Raw genomic sequence first — 13,614 nt, forward strand, 5'->3', positions numbered from 1 at the left:
TATCAGCATATCAATTGTGCTACCAGGGCTGGTAAAACCCTGGATCATTGTTATTCTAACTTCCGCGACACATATAATTCCTCTCCAGCCCTCCTTTCGGAAAAGCTGACCACGACTCCATTTTGTTGCTCCCTGCCTATAGACAGAGACTAAAACAGGAAGCTCCCGCGCTCAGGTCTGTTCAACGCTGGTCCGACCAATCTGATTCCACGCTTCAAGATTGCTTCGATAACGTGGATTGGGATATGTTCCGCATTGCGTCAAACAACATTGATGAATACGCTGATTCGGTGAGCGAGTTTATTAGCAAGTGCATCGGTGATGTTGTACCCACAGCAACTATTAAAACAGTCCCAAACCAGAAACCGTGGATTGATGGCAGCATTAGCGTGAACCACTGCTTTTTACCAGGGCAAGGTGACGGGAAACATGACCGAATACAAACAGTGTAGATATTCCCTCCGCAAGGCAATCAAACAAGCTAAGTGTCAGTATAGAGACAAAGTAGAGTCACAATTCAAAGGCTCAGACACAAGAGGTATGTGGCAGGGTCTACAGTCAATCACAGATTACAAAAAGAAAACCAACCCCGTCGTGGATGAGGATGTCTTGCTCCCAGACAGACTAAACAACTTCTTTGCTCGCTTTGAGGACAATACAGTGCCACTGACACGGCCCGCTACCAAAACCTGCGGACTCTCCTTCACTGCAGCAGATGTGAGTAAAACATTTAAACGTGTTAACCCTTGCAAGGCTGCAGGCCCAGACGGCATCCACAGCTGCGTCCTCAGAGCATGCGCAGACCAGCTGGCTGGTGTGTTTACGGACATAATCCATCCTTATCCCAGTCTGCTGTTCCCACATGCTTCAAGAGGGCCACCATTTTTCCTGTTCCCAAGAAAGCTAAGGTAACTGAGCTAAACGACACTGCCACGTAGCACTCACGTTATCATGAAGTGCTTTGAGAGACTAGTCAAGGACCATTTCACCTCCACCCTACCTGACACCCTAGACCCACTCCAATTTGCTTACCGCCCCAATAGTTCCACAGACGACACAATCACAACCGCACTGCACACTGCCCTAACCCATCTGGACAAGAGGAATACCTATGTGAGAATGCTGTTCATCGACTACAGCTCAGCATTTAACACCATAGTACCCTCCAAACTAGTCATCAAGCTCGAGACCCTGTAGAGCTGGGTACTGGACTTCCTGACGGGCCGCCCCCAGGTGGTGAGGGTAGGTAACAACATCTCCACCCCGCTGATCCTCAACACTGGGGCCCCACAAGGGTGCGTTCTGAGCCCTCTCCTGTACTCCCTGTTCACCCACAACTGCGTGGCCATGCACGCCTCCAACTCAATCATCAAGTTTGCAGACGACACGACAGTGGTAGGCTTGATTACCAACAACGACGAGACGGCCTACAGGGAGGAGGTGAGGGCCCACGGAGAGTGGTGTCAGGAAAATAACCTCACACTCAACGTCAACAAAACAAAGGAGATGATCGTGGACTTCAGGAAACAGCAGAGGGAGCACCCCCCTATCCACATCGACGGGACAGTAGTGGAGAGGGTAGTAAGTTAAGTTCCTCGGCGTACACATCACGGACAAACTGAATTGGTCCACCCACACAGACAACGTGGTGAAGGCGCAGCAGCGCCTCTTCAACCTCAGGAGGCTGAAGAAATTCAGCGGGCTGTATACGGCAACTGCTCCACCCACAACTGTAAGGCTTTCCAGAGGGTAGTGAGGTCTGCACAACGCATCACTGGGGGCAAACTACCTGCCCTCCAGGACACCTACACCACCCAATGTCACAGGAAGGCCATACAGATCATCAAGGACAACAACCACCCGAGCCACTGCCTGTTCACCCCGCTATCATCCAGAAGGCGAGGTCAGTAAAGGTGCATCAAAGCAGTGACCGAGACTGAAAAACAGCTTCTATCTCAAGGCCATCAGACTGTTAAACAGCCACCACTAACATTGAGTGGCTGCTGCCAACATACTGACTCAACCCCAGACACTTTAATATTGGAAAAATTGATGTAAAGAATGTATCACTAGCCACTTTAAACAATGCCACTTAATATAATGTTTACATACCCTACATTACTCATCTCATATGTATATACTGTACTCGATACCATCTACTGCATCTTGCTTATGCCGTTCTGTACCATCACTCATTCATATATATTTATGTACATATTCTTCATCCCTTTACACTTGTGTGTATAAGGTAGTTGTGAAATTGGTAGGTTAGATTACTCTTTGGTTATTACTGCATTGTCGGAACTAGAAGCAAAAGCATTTCGCTACACTCGCATTAACATCTGCTAACCATGTGTATGTGACAAAAATGTATTTGACATTTCTCCAAAAATACAAATGTAAAGTGATAAGTTGTATTGGGACTTTTAGTTAGAAGGATCAAACAAATCAGGATGTTTAACAGCAACCTAAGTCTGCAATCTTCCCTTTAAACTTTCAATGCACAGCTTACCAAATGCCTCCAAACAAGACTAGGAGTAGTATGGCTGGTGAGGGGGTGATCTGGGCTCAGCTCACTTCGATAAACAGATCTAAGGGAGGTGGGGGGGGGGAGTTCCCCCATGGGCACAATAAATCTGTTTAGGCAGATGTGAAGCCATGGCTTTGCACAGATTATGCTGTAGCACAACAGATATAGCAGATATACATGACTTTACCGTCAATGATTTTGAAGCATATTTTTTAGGGAGGGAAAATTTTAGCTTTGGCTTGGAACATAAAGTTAATGTGTCACTCAGGCATCAAGAGTGGGGTAGAATTTCAAGTTAGAGAAAAATATCCATCTTAAAATAATGTATTTCTCCTATAGTCTTCTTAAAATGTGACGTTTCAGGAAGCATTTGATTTTTTATTATCAAAATGTGGCTTTGGGCAGAAATGCATTCTGGAACATGTGAACTTTCATGCTACTTAATAACAAACTTGTTTGCCATCTGTAAATACAAATAATATTGTGAAATGACGAGCCTATTTGGTTTAGCCATGGAAAAAGACAGGAACCTTCCCGCTAGCCATGACTGGCTGAGATAATGGGTGGGCTGGACATGCCGAGAGAGGAGTTGGGATTGGTCTGCCATGTAGCGTGCGTCTCAAATCAAATCACATTTTATTGGTCACATACACATGGTTAGCAGATGTTATTGCGAGTGTAGAGAAATGTTTCTGTTCAGCATGAGCTGCTCGGTATGTGTAGATAATACTTGCTACCGCAACTTTTTTGAAAGATATAACGTTAGCCATGTAGAACTGCAAAAATTAGGCTACTGCTCACAACAACATTGCTGCCCTGAATTTAGCAGGCGCTATCGACAAATATCAGTGGGAAAAAGTTGTGATGGACTACTTTCGGCACAAGGTCAGTGTCAACTCAAGTGGCTTGACACAACGTGGGCCAAACAAGCTGTACAAGTAAAATGGAGTTAAAGGGGTTCCAGTCTGGCATGAAGCATTCATCCACATATCCAATATTTTCTTTGCCAAAAAACCCGATACCAATATTTACAATTTCAACGGCCTTTTAAACACTCTAGTACAGTTAAATAGTTGACACACACCAAAAAGTTATTTTGTTGGCATTTACATATGTCCCCATTGCCAGTAAAACATCATCAAAACCTATTTCTTTCACTTACTTGCTGTGCAGTTTCGTTGTTCATTTGTTCAGTCGTTTCATTCTTAACCAGGATTTCATCATACTTCATCACATTTCATCATGTCAAACAGTGAAGTTTCAGCTCTATCTATCCGTGGCCTCTTCTGTCGTGGGTCCTCTTCGGTGCGCACTGTCACTGTGTCCGTTTCCATCTTGTCCAGCTGTGTCTAACATTTCACGTAAACCCTGTTTCGTGTCTGCATCAAAGTAGCGGTCCTTGTACCTAGCACAGAGCATTGTGGCGACACAGTAAAGAGTCTCAGAGAGAATGCCATCGAATCGCTTGTTCACAGCCCCAAGTAGAGCAAGTTATTAACCCCACGGTCTGTGTCGGCAGTTTTGTTGAACAGGCGTTTCAATGCCACGACAGAGGGTATTATGTCTGCTGCAGACGCAGTTGATGAGCTTATTTCTCGAGTCAGTTGTTCAAATGGCGCTAGGAGTGTGTTCATGTTTCCAAGTTTCAAACATGTTCTCGGTATGAGAACCAGCACATTCTTGAGCATGCAATATGGCTTTCCTCAGTACGAAATCCTCATCGACCCACTGTGCTGTCAGACTCAGCATGCTTATGGGGCTGACATTGTTGGTCCAAATGTCAGTCGTGAAGCTAATAGCAGTGATGCCCATAGCAAGTAGCTCATGGATGTACATTTCAACAATACTGTGCAACTCCGGTAGGGCAACATCTGAAAAACAGCGCCTACTTGGTAGTGTGTACCGGGGCTCGAGGTGCTTGACCAGTCGGCGAAAGCCAACATCATCAACGACAAAGAACGGTTGATTGTCAAGAGCAATGAATGCCATTATCTTGACGTTAATGGATTTCGCTTTTGAGTTGTCTCTTGTTTTGCTGTTTTTTTCTGCTTTTGTTTTAAGTAGTCGCTGAACGTCTGGGGGTGATTCACTTTCAAATGAGTAATTAGGTTTGTGCTATTGAAAGATTTCACTTTCTCCCCTCCTTGGGAAATAATAGCAGCACAAACGTTGCACATGGCCTTTTTGCTATCTTCAATTGAAACTTAATAATAGATCCACACCGCAGACATTGTGGGCTAGGTTAGGAATGCTGTGTTGCACGTGTAGCGCTGAATTTTGTTTTGCCGTTATTACGTCATCTAGCTACGTTATATAGATATGCACGCCAGCTTTGACATCAATTTTGCACATCGACTTTAAACTAGACACCTATGCCAGCATTTTTAGCTAATATCGGCCGATTCTGATATCCTTACCGAAATATCATGCTTCCCTAGTTTTAATAAAATCAACTATATACATTGAGCTTGTTTGATGCTTTAAATGTTACTGTTTGATGAAATAAGACAAATTATTCAAGAGGGAGCCAGAGATCAAGATAACCATAAGAGAAAAACCTGACCTAACCATTCTCCTTACATTACTCTCCTGAAGTTGCTGGTAATAGGCTACATGAGGAGTCTAACCTTTCTCATGTGGAATCTTACCATTTCTACCGATCTGCGTGCCAGTTATGGTTTTCATAAGCACATTTGTGGAATAGTTTCAATTCATTTATAATAATGTCTTCATATCATTGTCACATGGTTAATCAAAATTCTATCCAAATCGAAAAACCTAAAAACTAACTTCTATTAACATTTCCAACAATGTAAAGATAGCCTACATAAATCCAACAAATAAAAACCATTGCAGCCAGCAGGTAGAAAATATCCTGATAAAAATAAATATCCTATAAATCACATTGGCTACACATGGCCTGTCTGCAACGGACTTGAAATATTGTATCAACTATTAACTTGGGTCCGGCCCAAAGCTCACGCTAGCGAACTTTATTGTATAAAAAATATTTCTGGGCCCTCAAGAGTTTCCCGTACCAGTGAGCTTGTGACAGATACAACTTTAGGCTATTTGCGCAAGGGATAAGAAGCAGTGCTTAAAATGGGCAGGAGCTCACTGGAGCTGAGTACCGGCACCTCAAATGTTCTACCGTTTGAGCTCCTGTTCCTCTTATAGAATATTAGCTCAAAAGTATTATGGACTCCTGCACCTAAATATAAATACTACCAGCACCCAAAATGAGTACCGGAACCTATTTCAGTCCAAGCCAAGCACTAATAAGAAATGAAATCGGGTAGGCCTATTTAATTATGTTTCCACTGGATCAGACCATGACATTTGTCCTTTTCAAGGTAAGTGGTTATCGAAAGATTTTACAAATACATTGAGGAACTGTCATTCTCAATGGATGTAAAAACAGACAGTTTGTTTGCCATTGGAGGTGAAGAAAACATTAATTTAGTGGTGGTGCATTAAGCCAATACAGAAATACTTTTTTTAGCCTATAGTCCTACTTCTATGCGTAATCAGGTGCGCAAGGAATAATTTTGCAACATGAGACATAATCGAGGTGGTCGGTCACAAATGGTTAACAATTTTCCTAAAATGGTAACCAGTAACACTTGTTTGTGCGCCTGTTGATGTTGATGAATCCTCCTCGGTAGAAGTGAAAACAAATATTTGACTCAAATGAATTACATCCAGTTTCAAAAATGACATGCCGCACCGCTGATTATCAACATGACATTTTTCTTCTTCTAATGGAAGTCAAGATTTGCTACTTATTTGTTGCTCTCTGCAGCAATTGTTTACAAGCTGTTCAGTGGTAAATGTTATTGTTCTCACGGTCTGTGTGAGAGAAGGAGATGCGTTTACACCCCTGGCCCACGCACAACACAAGCTCTATCACAGGGAATTCACAATGTATCATTTGATCAGGCATTAAACATTGCAACATAATAATGACTGCATCAATAATTCAGGCAGACATGAAAGAATTTGCCTTCTGCTTATGTTTTGTCCCTGGCAGCCAACCTTGGAGCTAGAATCCTTAGTTACTACATCATATAATTAATATATATACACATACTGTCATGACATTGGCCTGGGGGTAGGTTTCATGACAGTCATAAATACCTCTTTCCCCCTTTTTCCTCTCTCTACCCTACTGATGTTACATTTGCAAAACCCTTGGTTAACATATAGATTCTGGGAACATCAGAAGGTGGGGGGAAATTAACTATATTCTGGTAATCCAAACAAATTGAACATATGCGGTGGTACTGAATGAATATGATGTCAGTTCGGTTGTCATCTGAGACATTCTCATCAATGATAAGATGACAAACTCTACAGTGGAAAGTCTACACATCAGAGTTATCAGACTCACATGGAATTGTTGTTCAATTTAAATGTTTGAATATGAAATTATTCGTGATGGGATGAAATGTGATTTTAGCTTGTGAAATTTGGGTTTTCAATAGATGGGGCTGTGCTCAATCAGTGGCCCGCCCCTGTGAAGGGACATGGGCTATAAAACTTTTCAAACATGCCCTCCTCTCCCTTCCTATAAAGCCTTGACAACAATATAACCTCCTGTTCCGAGGACGACGGTCCGATGTCAGAATGGTTCAGATAATAACTACAAAACGAAGCCAACATCAGCGTGAGCTTTGGTTGCAAATGGTATGAACTTTGAACTCTATTCACTACAGAAGTGATACCTCCTAGCCGTTGAGTTAGCAACAGCAGATGCAAATGAGGGTTAGGAAGGAACAGACAGAGTCTACCACACCATGACGTTACTACAACGTATTCAATTACCAGCAGAGACATTTCTTCAAAGGACAAAGGACTCGGTTTGGCAACACGGCCTTCCATCTACCACTAACCTACCGAAGCGCAGCTCAGAGTAAATATTTATTGCATTTTCCTTTTCCAAATGGGCTGTAATTTAGAATGCATAAGATATAAGAATGCATAAGATGCATAAGTCTTCCCGCTCTTTCACTCAAACCCAGACCCTTTTCTTTTGTGTAACCAGCTGTCATATCTGTTCCGCCCGCTAGGGACATTTTCCTTTATGACGTAATTTGTAATCAAGTTATGATTTAATTGTGTGTATGTGTAATTCTGTGTGAATAGTTAGGTATTTAGTAAATAAATAATTGAACCCAATTTTGTATTGCTGATTCAACTTGTTAGCCAGGGTTCGTGAAGATAACCAAGAATTTACAACTTTCAGATGAGACTGAATTAAGATGACGATTAATATTGACTACTATTGATGTAAAATATTACTAGGTCTTTAAGAGTTTATTCGGAAGATAACAGCTCTATAAATATTATTTTGTGGTGCCCCGACTCTCTAGTTAATTACAGTTACATGAATAGCTCAATCAGGTAATATTATTTACGGAGAAATTATTTTATAGTATAGCATGTCATATCACTTAATCCGGCATAGCCAAAGACTCACTAATTCTTGAAGAATATAACTTATAAATGCCTCATGAGCTTAGTTCAACTGTTGTACCCCATCATAACCCAAAATATAAGCTTGTTATACTCCAATGTTTGCAAACAAAGTAAATGTAAACAAACACTGTATAGCCTCAAAACATGGTTAAAACTATAATTTTGCTATCGTGGATGGTCAGTCCTTGCATACATAGTCAGTCCTTCCATCCCTCAGCTTTTGACCAAAAACACAGGCAGGGTGACTGCTTTGTTAGTGCGTCAATTCCAGATTTAAAATTCCAGATTTAAGAATATAGATAAAACAAGAAAATTAAAGACAGACCGTTAAAGGTCTATTCTCCCTTGATGCTAGGAGTCCTAGCATGCATAGATCAGCCTGGCCCACACCACCCCTCCTCTCAGATGGAACCGCTCTAACCCTCCATGCCTGGGACTCTCAATCCACAATACGTTATAGTGTAGCAGGTAGCCTATCAAATAACACCACCACTGTGATGCAAGAGACCATATTCATCTCCATAGTGGGACCATGCTTTTCAGAGTCCGGGATTGATCATGTTTCCTGGGGAGGCTAGTTATCACTCATGTGGGTTACATTACCATGGGTTACATTACCATGGGTTACACTACCAATCAATTTAGTCAGTAAAAGCCTAATAGTCTAATTCATAACACTCTCAATAAATATTACAACCAACTTCACCTACTGTTCAGTCATTTTTGCAATCATTGTCCATCCCCCCCACGATAAAATCGGGGAGGGGACTGTGGATCCATCTCCATACACTAGCACGTTCGTCACAAGCAATATCTAAGATTTTTACTAAATTTGGCATAGAGACCCGGCATTTACAAAATTACACTGATTGGCCAGCTTGTGGCGCAATAACAAGCAATGGAGAATGCTAACTTTGAAAGGTCACGCCCCTAACACTGTTTGACCTAAAGACATGACATTATGTACATAGGTCCCTCTCTTCACAAGGAACACATTTGCCTCAAGGACCCATAATAAGGTGGATTTTCAGCCATTTAAAATGCTACTCTGGCAACGAATGACCGACCTGCACGAAATTTGCTACGTGGTCATCAATGGACAAAGGTCTCAATGCAATATTTTCCAGACTAGTACCTAAATCAACATGGCCGCTATTGACCAATAAACATTCACGTTGGAGCCTCCCGGGTGGCGCAGTGGTTAAGGGCGCTGTACTGCAGCGCCAGCTGTGCCACCAGAGAGTCTGGGTTCGTGCCCAGGCTCTGTCGTAACCGGCCGCGACCGGGAGGTCCGTGGGGCGTCGACCGGGTTAGGGAGGGCGGTAGGGAAATCCTTGTCTCATTGCGCACCAGCGACTCCTGTGGCGGGCTGGGCGCAGTGCGCGCTAACCAAGGTTGCCAGGTGCACGGTGTTTCCTCCGACACATAGGTGCGGCTGGCTTCCGGGTTGGATGGCGCTGTGTTAAGAAGCAGTGCGGCTTGGTTGGGTTGTGTGACTTTCAACCTTCGTCTATCCCGAGCCCGTACGGGAGTTGTAGCGATGAGACAAGATAGTAGCTACTAAAAAACAATTGGATTCCACGAAATTGGGAAGGAAAAGGGGTAAAATAAAAGTTACAAAAAATAAAAAAACATTCACGTTGGAGTGTTCTGGCACATAAATGCATATAAAACCAGTAAAGGATATTGTTATAGTAACACAATTTGGTACATGTTGCAAACACTGTTAAGACAACATGTGCAAGAACATTGACCACCTGGTGGCGCTATAACAGGCACATGTTTATCTCTCTTGATCTGTTTGACTCAGAGTGATGAAATTTGGCACATGCTCAGGGATAGGAGTTTAGCTAACCTACACAATATCTCAGACCCACTGGCCTGATTTTGAGGGAAATTTGGGTGAATGAATGAGTCTTGCCATAGAGAGCCGCCATTTACAAAATTACGCTGATGGGGGGGTGCTGCATTATACGTGGGGGATGACATGTTTGTTGCCTTGTTAGGCTTTTATTTTCTGCTTGTTGAGTACCTCCCCTCCACTCACTCCCTCCCTCCCCCCAGCTCCCCTCATTCCCCCTAGCCAAGCCATAACCCATTAATCCCTCCACATGCCTACTTTATGTCAGAACACATCACCTCAGGCTCAAACAAATATCTCACATCGTTAGCTCCTATCAAACCTTTACACCCTGCAGAACTGCAAAACCAACAGTTAAGGGGAAACACTGAAATAGCAACAGGAAATTACTTTTACTACGCACTTTCTTACAATGAGTTTTCCATATCACTCCAATATTTATTTTTTCACTCTCTCTCTGTACAACACCATGCTATTCTTGAGAAAAGACATGCGTAGAGTAAGCAATCTCTGTTGCAAGCAGGGGGCTAAACACAACTCTTCCTCCTTCTCCATAGGCCAACTCAAATGACTCACACCCCCCCCATGCCTTGTAGAATTACTACACTAACTCTACAAATGGTGGAATTCCACTCACATAAACAAGATTATACAACCATGTGCGTTTTCCCCAGTAAACAGAGAGTGAGAAAGAAAAAGAGAGTGAGAGAAAGGTACGAAACGAGAGAGAGAGAGAGAGAGACACTCACCATCACCAACAAAAGCTACTCCACTCGTGTCTGTGTGTATTCTTTTGGATGGTTTCCTGCTGGCTGTAGCAGCACCAGAGCCCCTGGCAGCACCCCCCACCCCCCCCACCCACAGAGCAACTCACACTCAGATAGCGGGGGGTGGATTGCAGGCAGGCGCTGGGGCTGCGAAAGCTGCAGGAGAGAAGAGCTGCGCACGGCAGAGCTGGAGAAGGAGGAGAGGAGGGGGGCAGTCGCCTGGACGAGGAGAGGAGAAACGGTGCTGGCGTCAGGGCCCAGAGACTCAGCATGCCAGTGACAGACGGGCTGACTCGCTCCTCTCTCTTTTTCAAACCATGCCATCTCAAAACAAAAACACCCACGCACTCTCTCTCCCCTGACCCCAGCCTGCTTGGGTTCTTTCCCTCCACTCGCACTCTATACACATCCTAGTGCCCACCCCTTTAGACTGTACCCATCCAATCAGAGACAGGTTGACTTACTCCCACCCATAAGCACACACCCACACAATACACAAACAGAAGGGAGAGAGAGCACTGAGGAAAGAGAGCAAGAGCAACAGGGAGAGGGAGGAAGAGCGCTAGTGAGAGCAGCAACAAGGAGGGGTAGAGCACGATCACGCAACAGCAAGAGAGCAACAGGAAAAGAGAGCGAGGAAGAGTAAGATGGAACTGTAGGCGGGAGGATAGAGGAGTTGTAGGCGGGAGGATAGAGAAGGAGTAAGTAAAGAGAGGAATGAGTGTGTAGGCCAATATAAATGAATGTACACATCTGCAGGACTAAAAAGAAAGCATGCCTGCAGCAGGAGGGTACTAGTGGCCACAAGGCCAGTGTAACACAGTAGCACACGGACAACAAGCCTCGCCTCCTCCCCTTCCTCTCTTTATCTCCTGCTGGCCCACAAATAATGCTATGCAAACTAGTGATGTGCCGTTCATAGAGAACAAAAATGACATGTTCAAGAACTGATTATGGATGGAATGGTGCAAGAATGAACACATTTAATTGATTATTTAATGTTACGATATCATGGATACATATTTGTAGAACCAAAACATACACACAGACTTTGCTCAACAAACTAACTCGAGAACTAATTGTTTTGGGTGCTGCAGTTTGAACGATATTGTGCTCATCACCCTCAATGCAGTCAAGCAATGCATTCCAGCCAAAAGTTGTTAACAATCTAGTCCAGTTGCAGCCACAACTAGATGCCATTTCAAGAAGTATCAAGAAATAGTCTTAGTTGTATGCCTAGAAATCAATAAAATGTACCTTGTTTGAAGCACACTTCGACAAGTCAGTCACAAATGACAGCTCCATTAAGCACCTTATGGTGACCAGCATGTGAACAAGAGGTTTGTAGAATCAAGACGTTTTCAGTTCAACCTTCGCTGGTAAGGGGTCCTGTGTGCTCTGGGCATTACGGAATCAACTGAACAAAATTTGTCAAAAGATTTGTTCTTTTGACTGAACGAGTCGAAAATATCAGAGTCAGTAAAAAGAGAGTCAAACTTTCATCACTAACGCAAACACCTTGTTTTTCCTGCTTCCTGTTGTTAGTGTTAAAAAAAACATAAAAATCTGCTGACATGAGCTCTCCAGCAGGGAGGGTAGACAGACGATACTGCAGAGGAGTAACTGCTACAACGCCAGATAGGACCTCAGAGAAAGAACCACATCAAAATAGTCCATATATTACAACATATTCCCCGGCCTTCACACTCCTCCTCCCCTGCCTGCCTGCTCATACCAACTAGTTCTCCTAGGCTAACAAAACATACCCAATTAACACTATAGTTTATACAAGTACTGGGCTCAAGAACACGTTGTTTTATAGCCACAAACACACTTAGCTAGCATCTCAGCGCAATGAAGACAACGGTTTAAAGTGAGGATAAAAGCCACAAGATTTATTTAAAAATGTTAAAGACTAGAAAACAATGTAATTCCTCTGAATTAGGATCCAGTAAGATGACATCCATTTTATGTGGAGCTTGCAGTAGCGTGCATGTGTGGGCGGATGAATATGTAAGCACATACGTGTGGGGGCAACACCATGCCTTAGCAAGCACACTGTGACTCTGCAGGATCACAGAGCAAATCAGAGCAGTAAGCCCTGCACAGTACAGCAGAGCACAGCCTGAGGGAGCAGACCGGAGGACTGACACCTTTATTACTGAGCAATTCCACAATAACAGAGTGATGCTGAAACTCAGATTCTTCCCTTTAAAATGCATGCCAAACAGTAACCAATGATGGCAAAGTTAAACAAACCATAAAACTCTACGCACAAGGAAAATTGTTAATAAGTAGTCCTTGTGCATAGAGTTGTATGGTTTAACTTTGCGATCATTGTATTTTGTTTGGCATGCATTTTAAAAGGGAAGAATCTGAGTCGGGATTGTGTCTAGGCACAGATCTGGGGAAGGGTACCAAAAAAATGTGTGCAGCATTGAAGCTCCCCAAGAACACGTTACCCTACATCATTGTAAAATGGAAGAAGTTTGGAACCACCAAGACTTCCTAGAGCTGGCCGTCTCTGCAGCACTCCACCAATCAGGCCTTTACGGTAGAGTGGCCAGACGGAAGCCAGTGGTGACAGGAAAATAACCTCACACTCAACGTCAACAAAACAAAAGGAGATGATTGTGGACTTCAGGAAACGGCAGAGGGAGCACCCCCCTATCCACATCGACGGGACAGTAGTGGAGAGGGTAGTAAGTTTTAAGTTCCTCGGCGTACACATCAGAGACAAACTGAATTGGTCCACCCACACAGACAGCGTTGTGAAGAAGGCGCAGCAGCGCCTCTTCAACCTCAGGAGGCTGAAGAAATTTGGCTTGTCACCAAAAACACTCACAAACTTCTACAGATGCACAATCGAGAGCATCCCGTCGGGCTGTATCACCGCCTGGTACGGCAACTGCTCCGCCCACAACCGTAAGGCTCTCCAGAGGGTAGTGAGGTCTGCAAAACGCATCACCGGGGGCAAA

General features: G+C 43.6%; 1 protein-coding gene across 4 annotated transcripts in view; it reads right to left on the reverse strand.

Annotated features, from left to right (window-relative positions):
- The window catches only part of LOC112262948 (calcineurin-binding protein cabin-1), a 55,908-nt gene extending 43,720 nt beyond the window's left edge, over positions 1-12,188 (reverse strand). Inside the window, exon 1 of one of the 4 annotated variants that reach the window (XM_024438845.2) lies at positions 11,894-12,188. In XM_024438845.2, the coding sequence (XP_024294613.2) occupies positions 11,894-11,965 (72 nt within the window). In that variant the 5' untranslated portion in view covers positions 11,966-12,188. Of the gene's footprint in view, positions 1-10,618; positions 11,040-11,893 lie in introns of those variants that run through there. The other 3 variants (XM_024438846.2, XM_042331586.1, XM_024438847.2) reach the window with 3 other exon arrangements.
- Positions 12,189-13,614: the final 1,426 nt, after the last annotated feature.

This window comes from Oncorhynchus tshawytscha, linkage group LG12 (genome assembly GCF_018296145.1).
Source record: "Oncorhynchus tshawytscha isolate Ot180627B linkage group LG12, Otsh_v2.0, whole genome shotgun sequence".
Taxonomy (NCBI): domain Eukaryota; kingdom Metazoa; phylum Chordata; class Actinopteri; order Salmoniformes; family Salmonidae; genus Oncorhynchus; species Oncorhynchus tshawytscha.